The following is a 24,342-nucleotide window of genomic DNA, read 5'->3' as shown; positions in this document are numbered from 1 at the left end:
TTTTCTCCCTCATAACAAAGCCTTCTAGATTTAAACCTCGTTTGCGAATGGCTGGGCTTCATCAACAGCTTGCTACGCCAAACATATTCCCTTCGTCATTCGCTTCGAATATCGTATTGTCTCTATCCGTATGACATTCTGCTTTATCGGTCCAGCATATTGAAGCAGCCAACTGGAAACGCGGTAGCTGAATATGTCTCAAATTTCCTTTTCTCTTCCTACATCCTACTCGATTGCTCTCCCGCCTTTCTCTAAAACTGACGATTCAGATCTCTCTTTCTGTCCGAGGGTTCTCGACTATGGTTTGAGACATTGGCGATGGGGACAGTCATGCGTATCATCCATGGTATTTGCCGAACGTCAAATATCTGTCCTAAAGGAATAAAATTGGTTATCACACCATTGTTCGTTATACGTCGAATATTTGTTCTACTCGAAATAGCGCGTATGCGTTTATTAGAACATAATTGATACGGTATGATATATGCTTTCAGAGACGTTTATTGATGTTAATGACACACACATTATCGGAAAGTCATTAATACTTCTCTGCTGACCAATGTTAATTATAGCTTTAAAAAAGACATATAGTTGAGATGTTATTTTCACTCATGCCTATTTACGCTTATAATAATATGTGCGCTGTTGTAAAAATAAGTCAGTTCTACGTGAGATTATATTATTGAAGATAACTATCGTATAGGTAATTATTAAGCTCTATCAATGATTTAAATTAGATTATTTATTTATTATTTATTATTTAATATTAACACTGACTAATGAAAACAATGACGTAGTTACATGTTTTGCCGACTCGCGCAGTAACGTTGAATACTATTAAACAAATTGATTTAAGATGGAATCTCGTGTTTTGACAATTGAAAATGGAAAAGTTATAAGATAAAAATTTAAGACATCATCTAAGATATTAATCATTCTTTATTAATCTTATAATCTTATAATCAGATATCTGGTCATGCGCGACAAACTCGATTTTAGGACTAGAACTTACATTAAATTAAGGGATTTCAAGGAATGACATTACGCTTTTATGATCGCATTTTTTAAATAATTTCGTTACTATCAATTTATAGTATATACACACATGCTGAAATTATGATGGTACACATACACAGGAACATACACCGACCTTTTTCAATTCAAATATTTGAAATATCCTATAATGGAAATACTCTATATTATTATATAAAACTTCTATATGTAGATATTTTTTGAAACATTAAATAAAATTAATTTATATATGATAAAAATAAAATGATATAATTTTACATAAACTTGCATCATATTTTGCAAATGTTATAATAGCTACACATAAATATGAGATTAATAATAAAAATGTATTAGCGTATCACACAAAGTATATGTATGTAGATTAACACATGATTAACTTACGATTATCGCGTCAGATATGATTACCAAAGAAAAACATGTTAATGATATCACTAATTGAAACATGAAAAATAACTCGGAATATACATATATGAGATGGAGTAGAAGAGTTTGGACTATATAATCTGCGCTTGATAATCTGCATTGATTACATGTATATTGTTTGTAGATTAGAATCTTAATTGCGTTTTTAATATTTTTTATGCACTTGTGACGCCTGCGCTAAATCGATTTAAATTGCTCCACCATATATATATACATCGCAGCTTTAAAAGCTTGCACTGAAGCGTTTAGTATCACAAGTCGCATATTAGTAACACAAGTAATATAAAAAAAAATCTACAATGGCAAGGATGATTGCTCTATTTCTTCTTCTCGTTGCCGTTTGCGTCTGTAAGTTTTCTAATTATTTCATTTTGATTTCATTAACGAGCTACAGAGAGAAAAAGTCAAATGTGAATAGTCAGTTTTAAGAAAAATTAATTTTTTATTAAAACCGATTAGTTTCGCCGATTAATGCGTAAGGCACAAATTTTTCTTGGTGCGATCTTAATAATAAGTAAAAATAAATTAAATTATATAAAGTAAAGTTAAATAAAATAAATCTCAATTCCAGATTTTTATTTTAATAAATATCCTTTTATTCTTCTCTAAAGAAGAATTCGCGATTCAGTAACTTCGCTCCGATATTTTTCTCGCCTATGTTTTTTTAGAGGGTGGTCAAGGAGGATTTAATAAAATAAAAATCTCAAATTGCAATTTATTTTAATTACTAATAAGTATTGCACCAAGGAAAATAAATAAGTTGTGCACAATTAATCAGTTTCAATGAAAAATTAATTTTCCTTAAAATCTTAAGTTGAAATTTAAATTTGTGTTTGAGAAAACATTGAGTGCCTTACGAAATTCTTAATTGTTATTTTATTTTGATCGTGATATTGATTGATAAGAATTTTGTTTTTTTTTTTTATTAAGAATTTTATATATTTTCTTTTGAATCTAATATGTAAAGTCTAAATCTATTACGATACAATATTGAAGTATTCATATTTTGTCCTTTTCCTGCAAAATATTTTTGAAACATTTAATTATGTATAATAGTGTATAAAAATACAGTTTTAAGACGCGTTCTACATAAAATAATTTAATGTTATAGCAATCATATTTCTTGTATGATTTTATTTTATAATATACACTTAGACGGTGCACCAAAATCTCCTCAGCCATGTGGTCTTAATGAGGAATGGAATGACTGTGCAGTAGTAAAATCTTGCGAACCTAGATGCGGTCTAGATTCTCCCAAGATCTGTCCTGCGGTACACAAATACAATAGCTATGATATTATAATACCATAATAATTAGTTTATTGTGATGATATATATATTTTGAATAGTTTATTCTATATATATTCTATTATGAGTCGAAAATTGATTTCGGTTAAATTATGAATTTTTTTTTCTCGTTTTAATTTTAGATTTGCGTTGCTCGTTGCCAGTGCATAAAAGGATACAAGAGAAATTTAAATACCGATCTTTGTATCCCTCAAGATTGTAAATTTTTCTCGAAAACAGCATAATGAAATTTTTTGAGGAGCGATTATTTTTCATTATTATTAATTTAATTGTTAAATGTTTAAACTGTATTATATGTAGACTCTTGTTATTCAATTATACTCTGTTTTCACTGAAAGATAAATGTTTTGTGATAGTCTTGTTTTAATAAATGCTTAGATTATTTAATTTGAGAACATTTTTATTTTCTTTCATATATTTTATTTTTTTTATATAATTATATTAAGAAGAAAATGCAATTCACTAAAAAATTATTTCTGTAAGTTTATTTGCTTTTTTTCATATCTTTCTCTGTATAACTATTATTATCATTATTATTACAAATTTAAATCATTTTTGTTATAAATTTAATCTATATACAAAAAAATTGTTCTTATATGAGAAAAATTGTTATGTGACATTTGAAAATAATAAATACGAAATACGTAAATTTACATTATCTGTTATATAATGACATAAACTGTGCTTCGAGAGATTATAATTTGTAAATATTATTAACACCAAATTGCGTTAGTTCGCGAAGTGCAAATGTGCAAATTATCAGCTGTGATCATTGAAATCACTGATCGGAAAAAATAGATAATCGATTTCATGAGACACTTCTAAGAGATAAAAATTAACGTTTAAAGATCATTTTTATATAAAGTTTATTTACTTAAATTGAACAAAATTATTAAATTTGATGGAGAATGATTAATTTAATAATTTTATTTTCTTTTTAATGTGATAATAGATGCATATGTAAACTTTTCTTACATATTACCATATAATGAATCATGTACTTCGCATAGACTAAAGATATTTTACTTATATAAGAGAATAGATTATAGTTCTTAAATGATGTTCTATCATATGCACAATGCTCATGCTATATACATATAATCGTGAAACATAAAAAGCAGCGATTACCGGAAGATTAAATTTAATCGTCATTTAGTTGTTGTTAGTGTAATTTAAGCGTTATTTCATATACTTAGTGTCCTAGGTTTTTTCCCGGTTTTTATCTTGATAATATAAGATTTAGGTATTTTTTTGAATGTAGGATGAATTTTTTTTAGATACAATAAAAATATATGTATTTTTAAATATTTTGTTGCTAAAAGATATTAATACTGCATAAAATAGGCTTTTGAATATGCACATATATTATGTTAAAATTTTATTACGTTATATATTTATATAATTCCTCTTTTTTCATGCTCAAAAGTTAACTATGTTTTTTTGTACTTTCTAATTATTTTATTTATTTATTTCCAAATTTATTTCAGAAAAAATACGCTTATAATAACTTGGAAAATATTTAAGAAATTAAAAATAAAAAATTATTGATATATATATTAACTGGAAAATACTAATAAAATATTTTGATATGTATTTAAATGTTTTTTATTAAAAACACATAACATTTTTAAAATTTAACAAAAATAAGCAACTTTCAACTACATAATTATTTAAAGTTAAAAAATTTTGGAAGGCAATTAAAAATATTGTACAACAAATATATTGTAATCAGTAAAAAAGCTTTAATCATTCAGGCTCATTTCGTATTATACATATATTATATCATCTCATTCGTATATTATATCAACATAGTTGATGAAATAGTTTTAAAAACTACATTTGTTTGATTGTTGAATTAACAATCCTGCGTAGATATGCATTTGCTGTTAGCATTTCTCACATATCCTTCTATGCAGTCACATCCAGGATTACATCTCTGAAAACAAAATAAGAAACATTAAAAAATAAGTAGAAATTTTATTTATACAGAATATTATTTTAGAATTCCGTATTCTATTCACACAAATATACTTTTATAAATTCTATTTATTAAAAAAACATGCACGTCCATAATTTTAAAACTGCAAAAATATTAATAATAATATAAGAATTATCTATCCACATTTCTAATACGGTGCCAAATTTATAAAAAAAAGAAATTCAATTTGATTTTGAAGAAATTTAAGAAAATATCTTTGAGATATTTAAGGCAATTTAAAAAAAATTTTTAATGTATTTTATTAAAAAATTCAATACTGACCAATGTGCAAACAGGGGGAATTGGATTTTCACAAGTGCTTGGGCAATCTGAACCACAGCTATTGAATACCTCATTTTGACCACAGTGAGGCACGGCACCTATAAAAACATAATTAAAAATTAATTATTTATCTTTCATTTAATAAAGTTTTTGTGTGTAAGATATTGGCATTTTACGTGGTATATATGCTTACAATTTAATTCTTTTTTTATTTTGTTATTCTACAAACGTATCCTATGTGTGATCAAGCTTTATAACTCTGTCAAATTATATTTTTAGCACAATTCAGAAATTAATTTACGTTTTTATGTACGATGTGTACATAATTCTACTAACTATTTATAAAATCTTATGACAATATCAGTAAATGAAATATATGACATTTCACGTTTGACAATTTAATAGATTATTATTGCTTTGAACTTACTAATGGCAGCAACTACGATGAGGAAGATGAAAATTACAGCACGGGCCATGTTTGTGATTTTCGGTGTTATTCGATATTCGATGCGCTTGAACAACTCGGGCTGGACTGATGATCAGTGTGCCATTTACTGAGCTTATATACAACGTCGAATGACCTTCGCCCGCCACATACCTTTCTCCAGATAAAATTTTTTTCGGCTAACTACTTCCTTTTTGTTTCTCGATGCTTACGCTGAAGTCATCTCACATAACGATTTGTTTTGGAATCGCTATCGAAACGTGTGTCATGAATGTTATTTGATATTTCCTATCAGTAAATAGAAGTCTGGAGACTTATCTAATTCCAATTTTCAAGCAGAAATTGAATTAATGAAATCGGCTTGTTTTAATCTCGATGTTTTAAACCTACATAATTTATTAGAGTAGCTGCAATTTTTGTTAAAACATTATTTTACTCTACTTATAATATTTGAAATCTAATTAGATTAGATTTTAAAGAGAATTACAAGTAGTAGTTAATTTTCATTAAATTTAAGTGTTAAAATATATTTGTATATTTTTACATTTTATATGTATACATATAATGACACATGACATAATCACATAAATCTGATGTAACAGAAGTAATCTTTACATCTTGAAATTCTAGAAGATTATTATATCTTTTTTGTCCGAGCAAATTGACTTATCCTTGAATAATGTAGGATTTATTTGCCATTGTGCTAATCTTAGATTAGACATTGCATTTAACATCTATTAGTTACTTATATTGAATAATACATATCTTCTATATTAGAAAACATGTGATAAACACACAGATAAATATTAGATAAAATACATCTTAAATAACATCGACTAAATTCTAGAAGAATTCACGCATGTAATATATTAACATAAACATGTGTGTAAATAGAAATATCATTTATTGTTTATAAAAAACATTTATATGTTATATAATGATTATTATTTTTTATATTATTAATTACTGATTATATTTATTATTGAGTATACATTTTTTTCTTTCTCTAATTATAGAAAAAATCTAAAACTAATTATATATTCTTTTATTAAAATATTTAGATCTTATTATAGTGTTACTTCAATTGAGAGGTAAGAGAGAGGGAGAGAATAATATATGTAAACCATCTGATTGTTTATCTCGTTTGAAGAGGGAGTTTGAGTAAGACTAAAGTGAATAGCATTTCTGCTAATGAGGTTAGTTATATCTCATCGGAGTGACCCTTTCTATTTAAATTTGGTACTTGCTTTTATGATATATTTCCAATAAATACGTAGTTTTACTTGCAGAGATTTACAACTAATTATGCTCTTGATTTTTTCCATAGATATAAATAGTATAATACATTACTACATTATTAGTAGGACTAATTGAAATATATAAAGTGAAATATATAAAGTTGCTCTTAATATTTCAGGTGTCATTTTACGTATCATTAATATTTTTCTATATTTTTTAGATTTAAAATAAAAATATGTTGAGAAAAATTTTTCTTAGATTATTATGTGTGAAATCTTTAAAATTATTTTATATGAAATCTTCGAAATTAACGGCAAAAAGAAAACGGTTGAGTAAATTCTATTTATCGTTTCCAATCTAGATTTAATCAATAATTGAGTACTTACAAAAGTCGGTTAATCTATAATGTAGTTAGTAACAGTACGTATTGGTATTAAAGTATCATTAAATTAATCACGAGTGGTTGTGCGTAAACAATAGTACGCACGTAGTAACAATAAGAATTATTACACATTTCTGCTCTCTCTCTAACAGATTTTTAATACATATTTCTACAATTTAGTATGTATCAATATGTATCTTTATTTTAATATATATATTGTAATAGCAGTTAATAAAATAAGATAATGTCTTACGCACGATTAACATTGACTCAGCCACAACGTGGGATGAGATTATAACGATTGATCTTTTTCTGTCTTTAAAAAAGATAAGAAAAAATTTATTTTGTTATTGATCGTAAAAGACACATAATGTATGTATAAAATATATTACATTAAAATGATATATAATGTTATAATGATATAAGTTATTTTTATATTTCAATATTTATTGGGTGTGTGTTCTCTTTTGTAATGTTAATTTAAAAAAATCTACTAACTTGATTTTTGCAAATTGAATATGTAATCATAGTTTTTTTTTTACATGTAGATAAATATGCTTATACAAGTAAAGTTACATTTTGCATTTGTATGACTATTTTTCTATTTTTTGTAAAAGATATTAAATATATGTAGATATTAATATATGTAATATAATCAGTCTATTTCTTTTTTGATTCTGTTATCATATCACGTCAAACTAGCTTTCATATATTTTAATAGAATTACTCTAAATGTAAATATAAAAAAAATATCTTATACGTTTTCCTCTTTTTCTTAAATATGTATATATCAATATCACTAACACGCAGTGTATCCATATGCGATATCTCTCTTAACAATCAATATTGGCTAATATATTGCTCGTTTCGTAAAATCGACTTATTTAAACAGCATTGACGTATGAATCTACGCTCAGTTCTTAGAAATGTAACGAGGATTGTAGAAGTGTATATTTTTTTTCTTGTGATCTTTCTTCTCATTTGTTAACGAAAGAAATTATGTTTCTGCCATTATCAGATAATCAGGAAAGAACATGTTTTAATTAATACGAAAAAATCAATTATAAAGAATGTTCTTATCAAGAATAAAGAAAATAATCAAGATAATTTGTGTAATTTTTATATTTTTTTATTTTTATTATCTTTAATGTACATTTTCTCGAAACATTAAAACAAAAAATTTGATCTATAATATTGATCAAATATTAAACATCCTAAATATATTATAAACATTTTAAGTATATATTAATTAATTTTTAGCACTGAGACACGCAATTTCCTTCAGTATTGAGCATCAATCCTGGTTTGCATTGGCAGCCTGGAACGCATTGCTGCAAAAAAAATCATGTAAAATAGATTTTTTAAATCTAATATGATATTTTTTAATTATAAAGTTTTATATTTAATTACGTAATATTTTACATCTGTTTAAAAAAATGAGAATAAGATTTTACTAAAATCATATTTAACATAAATTGATAAATACCAGTGTGCAGGGTCGATTATGGACCCCATTGCATGAAGGTGGACATGCTGATCCGCACACCGTGTATTCCTGATTTTCTCCGCATTCCATTTGATGGTCCTGAGCAATAGTTGTGCCTATACATACGTAATATTACATACGCCATCACACATGTCTACATAATATTAGAAAATTAATATTAAAACTACATAATTAGAAAACTGGAGAATATATTATAATTTATTATTCGTGAAAGTTCTTAGATTAAATTAATCATAGATGAATAAACATTATAATTGTTTACAGAATATATTATAATTCATTATTCGTGAAAGTTCTTAGATTAAATTAATCATAGATGAATAAACATTATAATTGTTTACAGAATATATTATAATTCATTATTCGTGAAAGTTCTTAGATTAAATTAATTACAGAATTGAATAAACATTATAATTGTTTACATGACGCGAAAACTTACTGAGAATCACTGCGATCACTACGAGCAATACAAAACTAATGCGAGACATTGTTAACGTTTCGATATTTTACTCTATCGACTTGTGACTGATACTGTCTGCGAGCTTCGAGCACGCTTTTATATATACCATTTACTGCGAAAAACCTTGATCCGTGGATTGTTTATCTGAAATTATCTATTATCTATTACGTCATCAAAATACGTTCGTGCATTCATGCATGCACACGATAAAAGAGTTTATTGAACGATGATTAATCAAAGAATACATTTTAACACGTGAATATCACTAAAACATTATAATAATGGAACTTATCGATGATAACAAACATTGCCGTGTTCTTTTCGCATGTGTTGTAAACGCATTGTAAATGGAATTTCGTTACACATGTAAATGTCAAAAAAATTATTATCCAAAAAAATCTTTATATAAGCTTTCATTACAAATATTTTTAGCACCGACTCCATACATGTCTTTGTAATTCATTATTTCCTGGATTTGTTATCTTTCGTCTGCATCTATCGTCATTACATAATCATCTCATACTTTTCTACTGGCCAATTTTATTTATAGACCATTAAAGATCGATCAGAGATGCTTACAAGGTCTCACGCAAATTCTATTATGGTTGCAATTTTCGAGATGATAATGTAATAATTAAATCGTTGACTATTGTTTGTGTCCAGTAATTAGTGTACTTTGGGTAAGAATGAAGCAAGAAGGACAACTCTTGTTCGATTAATTGTGAAATTTTGGGCCTGCAAAATGTATACGTTGTGTCCACTTTGTCAACGTAAGCTCGACGGTCAATCCAGCCCGCTTTTACCCTAAACGCCATTTCGCCATCGGCGAAATAGCCCAAGTGAATCAGATTGACCCTTCTGCTCTCCCTCTTGGTACATAGGTCTTTTTTTTATTTCGCGTAAAGAGCGCCGAGAATCGAATATCTAGCGATTCGAATTGAATTTATTACGATCGGGAATTGAATTATTGTCTGCGCGTATAACTTGCTTTTATAATTGGAATATTTTCTTGAATTGAAGCGACTCTAAAATAATTTATTCAAGTGACAGACGCATTCGTCGAAAAATTTTATTCGCAAAATATCTTCTATTTATGCAAGCATTATTATTTGTGTAAAACTAACGGGTTTTATAATTGTGTAAAACCGTTGTGTAATGCTTCGGCAAATTGCTTGGAAAAAAATTGCATGCATTTTATTTGTAGCCAGAGAGACAGAAATATGCAGCTGATTCGCCTGAGACGAAAGTTCAAAGACGCACGAGCGAGCTGTCTCCCTACAATGGCAATGCCTTAATTACTTGGAAAACTCGGCGTATAATTGTGTGATATTCACTCTCTATTCCCATTGTCTCGGCTGTCCTATTCAGCATTTCACGATGCATCGCCACCCGATTCCGACAACGGAAAACTCGATTGGGAGTTCTCGAGATTCCCTGTTCGTTCGCTACGACCTTTCTTTAGCTTTCCGGTCAATCTTCGTATTTCTCTTTTACCTTACGCTCTATCTTCGTTCTTGCTATGCTGTTTTTTCCGTTCAATAAAAAATTATAAAGGTAGGATGGTCAAAAAGTGAATAGTTTACGAGATATTTTATATTTTATTCTTATAAAGGTGGTTCTCGTAACGATCGCCACGATTTTTGGGGTACTTACAATAATCTGACAAAAAATGTCATTAATCAGGAATTTACCAATTTGTAACCGTCAACAAATTTAACAATAATTTAATGATTGCATACAATGTTATTTTATGTTACATTTTAATTCAAAATTAACAATTTTGAAGCTATAGCGTAATTCTTCGCTATCAAGGAAGTTCACTATAAATAGTAAATAAAAAATAAATAGTAAATAAAATAAAAATAAATAGTAAATATATATAGTAAATAAAAATAATAACAAACTAAAATTTCCTGATCAGATTAATAGCTAAGCTACATGGTAACATAAGGTCAAAGTCAAGTCTGTTTACTATTTACGTTTTTAGTGAACTTCCTCGATAGCAAAGAATTACGCTGTAGAAGCTTTAAAATCGTTAATTTTGAATTAAAATGTTACATAAAATAAAATTGTATGCAATCATTAAATTATTGTTAAACGGTTAATATTTGTTGACGGTTACAAATTGGTAAATTTCTGATTAATGACATTTTTTTGTCAGATTATTGTAAGTACCCCAAAAATCGTGGCGACCGTTACGTGAATCACCTTGTATACATTACAAAATATCTAAGATATTTTCTACTCAATTTTCTGCAAACTACTGATTTATATTTATTTACGATCAAACACGGAACTATAAAAAATTAAAAATATCTTTTGGACTTATCTATTTATTGAATTGGATACTTACTTTTCTCTCTTTTGATGTTATTCAATATAGAGAATCTTATGCAAACAGGATGTGCGATAATAAATTTATTTAATGACATCGAATGTGGCATAGTTCATTTTTACCATAGAAATTCGCGTTTTTTAGGTGAATTATTAATAATATTAATTTTTATTATTTTTAATAATTAATTATTAATTAATAATTTATGTAATTATTTTAAATTTAAATATAAATTATATATATACATTTATTTATTTGTTTATATAATAACATTACGTTAAAAAAAACGTTAAGGCAATTCGATATCATGATTTTCCGGTCGAGATAATTGATAGCTCGTACTGTGTTTCTTCATCTCATAAATATAGATATGTGAAAAAAATAATGACTGCGACTATAATTCAATGCAAAATAATGAGAGTCAGGAATGTCTATATTAAGAACGGGGAATCACGAGTCGTCAAAGCATGCAATGTACATATTTATTTTGGATTTCCCCGATCGTGTATATGTCACGTACAGCAATTGAACGAATCGACTTCAAAGAGGAAAAAAATTCCCAGTGCATTGTTATTACTCGTACGGTAACAGATGCGAAATTAAACAATGTTTAAGCAATGTTTTTGCTATTTCAGGTGAGAAAATACACATTTAGTAATAAATTAAAGTAAATTTACATGTGGAAAATTACGATTCTAATTGCACGTTCTCCGATATTTATGAAGATGATATCTATAAAGATGAATCATATTATGTACTTTCCCACTATACAAAATCCACATGGATTTATATAAGAGACGTCTGAAACGAACGAAATTATCAGTAGTAAGTTAGACTGAGTTGCGAATTGTGCACGAAAATTGAAAATTTATCATAATGTCTCGCACAATAATTGTACTGCTGGTTGTATTGACCATATTTTCTACACGTAAATATATATTTAATATTATACTATTGAGATTTTTAAATATTTCATAAAAAGAACATTGACAAAATTTATATTTACATTGATATTAAATATTTATTCAGCGCTGTTTTTCATTCAGCAACTTATTAAACATCAATTTAATAGCAATTTAAAAAGAATTAAATTAATTAATGTTTGTCTAATATTATAATATATCTAAATTCTTATTAAACAGATAATGTTTTATTAGTATCAACGTGACAAATGTATCACACATTATTATTTTAGATGCGTTTGCACATTGTCCTGAAAATGAAAAATTTATCAAATGCGGATCGCCATGTCAAACAACTTGTAGCAACTTGGGCGAACCTTGTCTTATACAGAACTTCGTAAGTGCATAAATATCGCAATCTTTCGAGAAATTCATATAATCTTTATATTTAAAAATTAATTAACTGATGTAGAGAGGAAAAAGAGAGAGTATGCATTTTATATTAAAATTTATTTTATACAAAACTAATACTTATTCACATCAAAGGATTAATTTTTAAAGATTACAGTTTGTTAATATTTCATCTTAAATATTTCTATTTTTATTCACAAATCTTATTTATATTAATCTTCTTTTAGGCATGTAACAATGCTTGTTACTGCAAAGAAGGATACGCGCGAATCGATGACGAAGCAAGTCGATGTATTCCTATAAGCGCATGCCGTGAAAGAAAAAATTGAATATATTCAATACCTTAGGACAGTGAAAAAATAATTGCGTTATTAATTGGAACGACTTTTATTATTCGACTTTTATTTTTTATTGCGATTTGCAATAAAATAAATTATTATATTTTAATCTATCTTACAAATTAAATATACTCATTATACGAAACATTTATTAATCTTATATGTATTATGTATTTTTAAATATATATTATACAATACTATTTTTTAAATAAATCAAATTTTAAATGGATTTTGCATATTGTATAGGAAGATAAATTAATTCTCGCTGTGTTGTAAAAATGATTAGTACATTTTTAGACACGGTACAATACGTTTTCTCATAGAAATGCTAATAAAATGCTAATAGAACTTTCAAAATTACAAAAACACTTGTCACTGTCTACAAGGATACGTAAATTAATGATAAAAACGTTTACATTCCTGTCACTATTGCCTAAAAGATTCGGATTGTGCTGTAGCTTTTACATAAATACATAATTTTTTTTTCTTTTTTTTATATTAATTTAATTTTATATCTATATTTCGTAGATGTTCCACCTTATACATCTTGTATCGCGATCATGGATATTATATTATTATATATGCATATAAATGAATCATAAAGTTGTATATTGTTACTATTTTTTTTTACTTTTGGTACAGAAATAATTAGAATAGGAATTAAGAAACAAGATATTTTTTTTATTTTATCTTATTTTATTGTGTTTTAGATATTTTTTATTATATTATACACTTGCTTTTTTATCAGATTTTTATCAGACAAACTGTAAAGATATGATTATCTTTTCAGTATGTATTGCAGTGATAAAGATTTTATAAGATAATGACCTTGTATAATCACGATAATGATACATTTTTCGTGCATTTCTCTCGGTACGTCAAGCGCAGATTCTAATGAGACATTGTACTTATTAATAAGACCATTCTTTCGGAATGGTTCGCTAACAAGATAATAAAGAGAGCTCGACTCCCAGAATACACACGACGGAAGTCGGAAACCCTGTCTTTCGGGAACGGCTTCGCGTTTGCTCTAAGCCGCTTTTCGGATTAGCAAAGCTTCCATGGTCGTTGTCCGGTTACTGACGATCCAGTACTGCGCCGAACGAAGTAACCGGCTCGACATTCAAACGCACAATCGTGTAAGTCAAATAGTTTAGGTACTAGTTTCGAAGAGGTGCTCCAATATTTGGTTCCAATGGTTGGTAATTTCTTTCCTCACGCTAATGCACGCGCTCAGTGAATATCGTGAGATAATTTCTGACTCGATTCTTTACATAGATTCACTGCTGTATTTATAACTATACAATCGCAATTAAAATGCGTTGGACGACGTACGGTTATGAAACCGGCACTCACGCGCAGTTTTGTTATTTAATACCGCAGGCGATCAACGAACGATGCAAACAGGAAAGATCAAGGTACATTGAATCACAAAAACATATGTGCATCTAGTGTTATAAAAATAAGAAATAATATTTGAAATATTTTACTCGAATATTTTTTTTTTATTTTTATTATTTTTTAGAATGAAACTTTCAAAATTATATAACGATACCTATTCTGAGATGTTACTGTGAGTTTTCCATTACCTTCTTAAAAATCCTTATATGTTGATATGTTCATATATTGAGATATTGAGATATATTCAGAATTATTGCAGTCACAGAAAAGTGTATATTTTCTATTACAACATGATAATCAAGACTGATACGTCAATTCTTCAATTATAAATTCTACAGACATTAAAAAAAATTAAAGATAATGTATAACTTTTAAAAATGGGTATGCATTCTTTTATATGTCACTGAAAAGTTATAATGTAATCGAATGTAATCCATTATAACTTTTGTACGTAAGTGTACGTATGAATTCACGTGGTGAATCCAGTTCGAATTTCGCATGCCATACGACACGTGCGACGATTGAAACCCTCTCGTACAGAGAGAAAGAGAGAGAGAGGCAAATTCGTTGACGTATACTAAGAGAGCAAGAAGAGATGGACGTCGATGCCTGAGGCCTGAGGGGTTGCTCGAGCTCCTGCTAGCATTTGTTTAATTGGGAACCGACATGGTCGCCATGGCACCCCTCTCGATCGACCGTCCATCCATCCACGAGATCTCCTCGAAATTCACGACCCGCGCATATAAAAGCTGTTCGCAGTAAGAACGTAAACATTTATTCGTGTTTCCGTCATATCTTTAATTTTGAAAGATTGAGCAAACATAGGAATTGATAAATTTTTGCAAAATACTATTTTGTTTATCTCCTTTTAGACATATTAAAAATAATATAATTTACATTAATATAATTAATATAAGTTTGTTGGGCTTCTCTGAGATCGTACACACATGGTTTTATAAATTCTAAAGAGATGTACCTTCATGCAACATCATGAGCTTATAGCCCTTTGTTAGTTTACGTGTCGTGCAAGCTGCTCGAAGGTCGACCGCGAAAGGGAGGGGAAGGATTGTGAAATTTTCTGTAACCAAACATGGCCGCCGAATCAACCCTCCATAAAGCATGCGAAACTCCCGCTGCCCTGCCGGAGGTTGCTGCTGCAAGGAAACGAGGGTTGAATTCAAAATGGTGCTTAGTACAGTTATGTATTACATATTACATGCATGTACCATTATTCCTATTTGATCATATCACTGAATTTTGGTGTAAAAGTAACAATATATCATGAAGATAAAAAGATGAATGTCTCGATAAATTTTTTAATAAAACATGGAATTTATAAATGTCAAAAGTATAATCTTGATAACAAAAAACATAAATGGAACATGTTATAAAAATAATGTTAGAATTTTTCCGGAGTTTTCTCTAATAATAAAAAACTTTATTTCCTTTATAATTTTCCTAAGATTCAATAAATTCTGCAAATTTGATATAATTCTGTAAATTTGACCGGCATAATAATTCTGACGAAATGTAAATATTGTCTGCATAAATATTTAATTAATGAATAGTATCTGCCGTTCGGAAATATCTCTATACGTACTCTATACAAGCTATTGAAGACTATCTGCAATTATGAAAATATTCTAGCAGCTTCCATTTCTTTATGCAAGAGCATTTTTTCGATATAACAATATTCTATTAGCAAGCTATTCATGTCGTTCTTTTGGTAGTAATTGTAATTGGTTAATGAGGATTATGTTCATTTTAACAATTTATGAAACTGCAGATATTATTAATCATATTATTAATCTATAACCTATACATCCAGGTATTATTTATCATTTGATAAGGATTAGTCAGCTATATGTGAATCACGAAACGTTAAAATTATTACGTTTTTTATTTACGTACGAATTTCAGGTATTACGTTATGATAATTAAAGCAATATAAAGATTAGATTAGATTAAGATGACTATTTACAATTTATGTGACACAAGATTAGCCAGACGTAAAAATTGATCAAAAAAGAAGAAAAATTTTCATTCCTACAAGTGGTTCGTTATCACGTTCTTCTCTTTTTTAAGAGATTCTCTGCTCCACTTTAAATTTTTTTCTGAAGTGAGCGTTCATTCTTTGTATCGATAAATCGATTATAAAAATGATTAAATTCTTCAAGGTATTCTGAATAGACATACGATTATTTTTAAATTCACAGAAGAAGATGTATATTTTATCACGGAAGCCTTGCAATATAGTTTTCATATATTCCATTCTTGTTAACAAAAAAACTCGTTTTAACAATTTTAACTGCAGGAATAAATTAAAAGTGAATAACAACATTAAATAGTGATAAATGATCATTATTTGATTGATATTTATTTTTGCGTTACAAAATGGCTGTTCATATATTTGTGTATATAAAGTGCTAAATATTATTATCATATATTATCGAAAATGTGCCGCGAGTATTTGTGCGAATTATATAAGGATGTTTTTTGGCTTTTAATTTTGGACAGCTGTGCTATTTGATGCAAGTTTAGGACGTAGATGACAGCGCGATCTTTTTTTATGATATTATTTAATAAATCCTCCGTTTCTCTCTCGGCGATATCACGATCTTGGAAACGGCTGTACACGACATTTACACTGCGCCTACATTATCACCATGAGACACGCGATGTGTAGTGCTACACGGGCGACGAATAATTCACTCTGGTCTCGTACATCTTCGGGACTTTATCTGGAAAAAAGGGTGAAACACGTTTCAAATGTCGCATTGTTTTAGCCAGCAACGGACGGACTATTGTATCTATATAGCTTATAAAATACGTAGAGAGTTGCGTAGTGACACATTTAAGTGAGTAATAAAGAAAATAAAATGATAAATAGCGTGGATCAAAACTTTGTGGAAAGTAGAAGATAAAAAAACGAGATATTATTTCCAATAGCACACACACACACATATATCATATATACAAATGAAACGAGAATCATCGAAATCTGGTCTAGACTGGACGTGCTTAAAGTCGCGTATTTGAGCACGAGTGACGCTAAGAGAGAAGCTCTCGTCAAGCTTGATGTAATCCCGACATTATTGTCTCGATGTCGGTTTAGACTGTCGAATAATCCCGGGATCGCGCGTCCTTGTTTCCCGGTGGGACGCGATAACACCCGAGAATAGCGTGCGGGCCGTAGGGTTAACGGGGTCCGATCCGGTTTTCAATGGGCGATCGACGGAATTTAAAAGCGCCCGTCGCATATATACTCGTATGTTTATATACGGCCGCTCGCATAAATCCGCGTATTTCGGGGACAGGTCGGATCGCGAAACATCGGGGATTAAAAAGCGGGCGACCGAAAAATATCTCTTCCCGCACGCGTCGGATGCAGCTTATTGCCTGGGCATTGTTGCACCCTCTTGCGCACATGAAAACACATGCAGCGAAACTCCTTTGGGTCATTTTATATACATACGAGATATAGCTTTGATGAAATGTCACTTAAACTTTTTATTATATGATTGATAAATTGAATGATTATTATATATATCTAACTAGAAACTTCTAGAATGTACAACTGACATGAAAGAAATTTATTTCAAGTTGTTGGAAGACTATACAATAGAAGAGATTTGAATTTTTCATTAGAATATACATTGCCATCAATAGTGTCGAGAACAAGTTAAGCAAAGTTCAAGTTCGAGTTTTGTATGTTGCACGATGAAATGATCCATTGGGAAAGCTAATTATCTAGATCTAGACATATGCCCGTGTGTAACATGCTGGCGATTCTTCGTAAAGAATTCGAAGAGAAACGGTCGTGAAAGAAATTCAAACGTCGTTCGGAAGATGGATCGGGGCCGGTTAGTTCTGTATCAGAACCGATAACACGTGCCTTTCCTCACGGTATTATTAGAGTTTGGCGCGGAATGATTCACGCATCGACTTAATCGCATTAACGATAAGCGTTCTGCCTCCAAGGACCCCTCGGGCTGTGGATTCAGAGCCGTCGAAGCGCAAATATTAGCGCGCGCGATATTTCCTCCGCGATATTGCTATATATCGCCGAGTAAAACGCGCAAAAGAGACTCCGAGACTCCGCGAGTTTTCGCGATAACGAGACTGCAGTTATTGAATTGATTATCACAGGAACACACTACACAAAGAGTCTTGCACAAAGAAATCGATGCGCAAAAAATATTTAACACCTGTCTGCGCGGTGACTCATCTACCTTGAGGTAACATGAGATTCTTTACATAATATCGCGAATATTTTGCGCTACTGCATTGAAAATAAGATACAATACATTCCAAATACGTGATAGTTTTAAATTGCAAATTATTCGATGAACCGGTAGCCGATTCTTTTACAAAAGATAACCGTCTTTTTTTGCATATGTGTTCAGCATAAATTTAGCATAAATTCACTGCCATGTATAATGTCTTGGACACATATTGAAACTGTTATTCTTTCTATTTAAAAAAAAAAGAAGTTCAATACAATTTATTTAAAAAGCAGAATATTCTCAAATACTCTTAAATCCCTGCAAGAAAAGAAGATAATCGCATCATTAATCACGACTAAAAAAAAATACGGAGAAAGATAATAGAGAACTCGTATAGAAACGTGTACCAAATTAAAACTCTTAGCCAAGCGATATTTGCGTGTGTAAAAAGCAAGCGATTTAAAATTTCCGTTGTCAGCATTAATGGAGCTTCGAAAGAGAAAGACACACAGAGAGCATCGGCAAATACGTCGAGTATTTGAATTTCTACTTGTGTGGACACAGCTGAAAGTGGAAAACATCGGTGACAATGCGAAACGAAAATAGCGACTACAGAAACGTCCTAAAATTAAAACGTCGTTCATTAAAAAGAGAAAAAAAGCGCTGTTAAAAAAATTTGTTTCGGCATATAGCACGAAGATAAAATAATTATAGATACCAATATATAACCGATCGTTTTTTATTGTCAGAAAAACATGATTAAAGCGCAAACAATACGTGTCGCGTCATAGTAGATCAAATAACATTACCAGCATAATTAAACTGCCGCCTTTAATTAAGACAATACTAAAACCCTCCTAAATACAGAAGAGAAAGAGAGAATGACGAAGAAAAGCAAAGTATACAATCGAACCGACCACTGTTTGGCAAGGCTCGAATAACTTGCTGCGTCCCGAGTGTATTTCAATAGGGGGAAAAGTATCTCGTGTAGGTTTACGTAACACATAACACAATAACTGGTCATCATGTTTTTTGTCGTAAGATTCGAAAAAAATTAAATAAATATCCTAGTTAACTATTAAATTCTTATTTTTAGAAATTCTGTATTAACATATAGAAATTTTCGCATTCATATAATTTACACATTAATAAAATAATTAAAAATAATTATACACATTAATATAATTATAGTCAGATATATGATGGTAGCATATAAGATTAAAATAATGTTACGTGAATATGCAATATTATTTTTAAAAAAAGTAATTTTCGAATTTAATAAGGCAATGATAACGCCCCGTGGGCATTCGTGCATAGGGTGAAAAAAATATCTGGTTCAGATACACGTAGTTCGAATTTGGTAGCCGTCCCTCTGTGTACCATCTTCCCCCGCGTTTTTGTTGTAATCTCCCGAGGGATGCGTGAACGCACGTACGCTCGGAACTCTCCGCGTATATCGAGTGACCCTCGCTGGGATACGTTCGCAATATAGCCAGGAGTTTACAATTCCGGAGTTTATAAGTCCTCCCCTATATTCTTACTATTATGCCACATTCTATGATGCATTCTATACGACTTAATAAAAGGATATTTACAGCCGAGAATGTGTGTATATAAGCAAATTTTTCTCGTGCTCTTTACTTTTCCTCGCTTTAAAATATTTTTGCAGAGATATAGATATATCACGACTCGCGCGCGATAAAAAATCTTTATCTAATTTTCTCATTTGAAATAATTTATTTAACTTTATATAATCTATAATATTATTTTTTGTGAAAAGAGTATACACATATATAGTATACACACTACATAACTTACAGAAGCGGCTAACAATTCTTTAATATTAGAATTTGATTATAGCGCGAATTAGCAAATTATACCGATTCGAGCGAAAATATCGCAGCAATGTATAAATTTGCTGTAGCTAGGAAAATGAATTTTGCTCAATAAAATTGCGACAGTTTGCGTGACAGTCGAAGCGTTCCCAAGCGCCAAAAATTGGCGGTTCTCTACGTGATCGGAATTTAGGGTTATCTGCGATGTCAACAGGCGACTACAGTGACACTAACTAACGTCGTAATCAAGTAAGCAGTTTAACCGAACGATCCGGTTAGGACGACTTAGCCCTCCGTATCGACGAGGCGTTACTAATTGGTTTACAGATCTTCCGAGCCGAAGTCGGTGCTCAAAGGTCTCTCTAGTTAGCTATGTCGGCCATCCGACGATCCACCTACCTACCTACCTACTGTTCAAACTCGCCCTTCGCAAATGTTTAATTAATATCCTCGATATACCGGCGCGTTGCCATACCTCCTAGCTCGATCAATATTTCCGACGTAAACAAGATTATGCAATATCTTTTTACAATTTTTTTTATATACAATCAACTTCTGTGCACGCACATACATTTTTCCGCTATCTATTCTTACTCGAGGAAGACGATGCTTGAAAGAGGAATGTGCGCGATATCGCGCGTCTTTGAATAAGATACATTCCGTGTATGTGTCCCGTTGGCAAAATATTAACGAGAAGATTTACAGAAGCTGAAACGAAGAATTATATCTGACACGTGCGGCGGTATCAACGCGTCTCGAGTATCTCTGTATTGTACGTGAAAAATTTTTATCGGGACTTATTCTCGGTGAAGTCTGCTCGGATAAAGTCGTAGATAAAAAGGGATAACTGAAAATATTTTTAGACTTTGTGTGTCACAATAAAATGCATTTTATTTATCACGTTTGTATGTGCAGCGAGTCTCTCCGGTTTTGACACAAGATAATACCATTTTTTTTAAGTTACTTTTTATATACAATCCACTTTTGTGCATTTTTCCATAGCCTATTCTTACTCGAAGAAGATAATTTTTGAAAGAGAAACGTGCACAAATTATATCAAAAAACTGTATTTGATACGTAGAACTTAGGAGATAAATGTCAGGTCATTCTTCTACGAAGTGAAAAATGTCATCCGTATGCAAAACAAATTGCGCGACAGCTTTCGTGGCGTTTCATTATTCCTCTGCGAGCAGGGCGATTGTCTAACCTGGCTTTCCCTCGCCTGAGAAATTTAATTCTAGCCGGGAAACCCGGCCTACGAATGCCTGACGTCCTTTAATATCACGGTCACAAGGAGTATGACGCACCGTCACCTGTGGTCGGTCCTTCAAAAATGATTAACCCGATTAAAGAAGAACGGCGGTCCCAGCCGCCGATGAAAAATGGAAGTCGCCCGGACGAAACAAAGGAACCATTAACTCCCCTCGTGCACAGGACGGTGTGTGACCATGGACCTTATCCTAAACAATACTATTATGCGAATTTTTTGTCGAATAAACAAAGTAGACAAACTTTCCAACAATATTATGCTCGTATATAATGTAATATAAAAAGTATTATACATGTTCTCTGTATATGTGTTTTTCATTACATTAACGAGAAGGAAAAAGGAAACTTTCTTATTTTTATTTATTTTTTATTATTAGTTCGAGATGTTTTGTTATTTATTGTAATAATTATAAATAGAATAAGAGTAACGAAAAATGAGAAATCAGTTTATATTGATTGTATGCAAAAATGTGTTCAAATATTTTATATATTTCAAGTGAACTTTTATAATCTATATAGATTTAGATTTGATTGCACAAATATTTTAAATTAAACTATTTTAAATTAAGTTGAAATATTGAAATTGTGAAATCATAGAATGATACAAAAAATTCACTCATCGTGGTTCTTGTCACGAAGTCCATCATCCGGGAAATTTATCGATTTCCAATTAACTTGACTGTCAATACGTTCGATCGTTTCGTAAAAATAAAAGGGACACTGTATACTGACAACCGATTTGTCATGCTAACGAACATTCATTAACATTCTCGTCTGTCATAACTGCAGACGCGCCATCCAATGTGACATTATACATAATCCTAACATCAAACAGGCTCATTAACGGTGAGATTTCGTTGAATGAAACTGGTTGTTGCGAACGGATGGAAGATCGGAGTCCTTGAAAGGAAAGACTACCTGTTGGTATATGGAATCTTTGCCAATGTGGACTTTGATTCCTTTCGAAGCTTCTTATTTCAAGAACCTTCGTTACCTGCTTCTTATCGGATTCATTATGATAAATTTCGCTCTTTTGGATATTTACTAATAATTTCAGTACGTGGAAAATTTATTTGAATATTCAGATGAGTGATCTGTAGTGTTTATTAATCAATTATTAATTTGTAAATAATAGTATTTATTAATGAATTATTAATTTGTTTTGTCTTTTATTCTACGATGTTGTGTCTAACAATTTGTTTATCAAATTTACTATAACGATTTAATTAATATTAAAAGTTGATGATATATAATTAAATTGTTTGTTATATATTTTGAAATAAGTCGACAAGATTTCAAAAGATTTTATTTCTTTTTTTCTACTTTTATTTTCTCTCTTTGACAACAAAGCAATTTACAAGATATCGCCTAATGAGTGGCTGACGCCCAATTAGACATCGAAGTTTCTTTCGAAGTTCATATCAGAAACGCAAGTCCTGAAACCAGAAGCTTCGTCCCATTCCGCCTGACACACGCGTAACATCAGCTATTCGAGCCGCTCTTACCCTCCGCAACCGTCCAGCGCGGCTTAATGAAAACCGTGATTGAAGCCGGTGCACGGATGCCGATCGATCCGCCACATATCACGGGGAGGGTGTCCAAGAGCCAATCACCGGGAACCGTCAAAGGGACGATAATTTTTTCTCCCTTTCCGATAGGATTCATGAGTTGACTTTGTGCAGATCATACTATTAGTTTTTGCCGCTGTGTGTGTGTTTGAACCATTAGGATAATCAAAACACAATATTAATAATGCTGCCGAAATCTATGGAAAAAAAATTGTTTGATCGAGTCGGGGCGCACGTATAAATCAATCTTAGAACTTTTCTTTCTTCGTTTGTTTGAATTTGTTAAATTTAAGATATGTATGTGAAATATAAATCTGGACATCGTGCAATTTTTTCTCACTGAGAGACATAATAAACAGATAAAGAATTCGATAATCGTGTGAGTATTTTTAACTTCTTTACGATTTAATTACCTAAATAGAATTTTTTTTTTCAATTTACCTTATCACGTAAATTTTGATTGCTTTATTTTACAAGTTTGAAAAAAAAATTGAAGACAATAAAAAACCAAATATCTTCCGCTATTTTCGGGTATTCTCTTCGTATACTTAATAAACTTTTCACTCTGAGAACTACTTCAAAGACATAAATTGAAGCGAGCGAAAATTTAATTTATTCCCCTGACGCAATGTAATTTTGATATTGCACGGTGATATATACTAAAACCTTTGTGTTCTGTATGGATGTATCTCGTATCTTTTTTTTCTCTCCGTATCTCGGGAATCGACACTAAATTAAATTGACCGACACTTTGTAGCTAGATAGGCATCGGCTTTTGTTTACTCCGGAATGCGGGTATTGATCTCTCCGACGTCTTCCGGGAGGCCTCCCATTTCGACGAATGACGGATAATTTCTTCTTTTTTCCTGTCGCGGAAAACTGCGCCGGTTCGTGAAACGGGTCGGATATACTCCTTGGAGACCTCGCGGAGACCTTTCTCCTCCTACGTTTTATTAACTCTCGGTCGATTAGTCGACCTCGAAGTACCCCACCTTCGATCGA

At 30.5% G+C, this 24,342-nt stretch overlaps 5 protein-coding genes across 5 annotated transcripts in view; 3 read left to right on the top strand and 2 right to left on the bottom strand.

The window, feature by feature from the left end:
- The window catches only part of LOC145939925 (uncharacterized), a 307,103-nt gene that overhangs the window by 281,444 nt on the left and 1,317 nt on the right, over positions 1-24,342 (top strand). The gene's annotated exons all lie outside the window — the stretch shown is intronic.
- LOC145939226 (chymotrypsin inhibitor-like) lies at positions 1,590-3,039 on the top strand. The gene is made up of 3 exons (XM_083043454.1): positions 1,590-1,803; positions 2,611-2,726; positions 2,885-3,039. Exons 1-3 carry the CDS (start codon positions 1,755-1,757, stop codon positions 2,984-2,986), a joined length of 267 nt encoding a protein of 88 aa, XP_082899580.1. The 5' UTR covers positions 1,590-1,754; the 3' UTR covers positions 2,987-3,039.
- LOC145939596 (chymotrypsin inhibitor-like) lies at positions 4,483-5,551 on the bottom strand. The gene is made up of 3 exons (XM_083044032.1): positions 5,450-5,551; positions 5,023-5,120; positions 4,483-4,698 (listed from the first exon to the last, which is right to left on the bottom strand). The coding sequence occupies exons 1-3, from the start codon at positions 5,496-5,498 to the stop codon at positions 4,618-4,620; spliced, it is 228 nt and encodes a 75-aa protein (XP_082900158.1). The 5' UTR covers positions 5,499-5,551; the 3' UTR covers positions 4,483-4,617.
- Positions 8,196-9,171, bottom strand: LOC145939584 (chymotrypsin inhibitor-like). The gene is made up of 3 exons (XM_083044017.1): positions 9,035-9,171; positions 8,575-8,690; positions 8,196-8,419 (listed from the first exon to the last, which is right to left on the bottom strand). Exons 1-3 carry the CDS (start codon positions 9,081-9,083, stop codon positions 8,345-8,347), a joined length of 240 nt encoding a protein of 79 aa, XP_082900143.1. The 5' UTR covers positions 9,084-9,171; the 3' UTR covers positions 8,196-8,344.
- LOC145939622 (venom metalloprotease inhibitor-like) lies at positions 12,180-13,270 on the top strand. Its single transcript, XM_083044073.1, has 3 exons — positions 12,180-12,318; positions 12,586-12,689; positions 12,931-13,270. Exons 1-3 carry the CDS (start codon positions 12,267-12,269, stop codon positions 13,030-13,032), a joined length of 258 nt encoding a protein of 85 aa, XP_082900199.1. The 5' UTR covers positions 12,180-12,266; the 3' UTR covers positions 13,033-13,270.

Source organism: Prenolepis imparis, unplaced genomic scaffold (genome assembly GCF_030444845.1).
Source record: "Prenolepis imparis isolate NDT839.2.m4 unplaced genomic scaffold, iyPreImpa1.0 SCAF_8, whole genome shotgun sequence".
NCBI lineage: Eukaryota > Metazoa > Arthropoda > Insecta > Hymenoptera > Formicidae > Prenolepis > Prenolepis imparis.
Note: the sequence above shows the minus strand (reverse complement) of the source record. Positions and strands in the feature narration are given on the sequence as shown.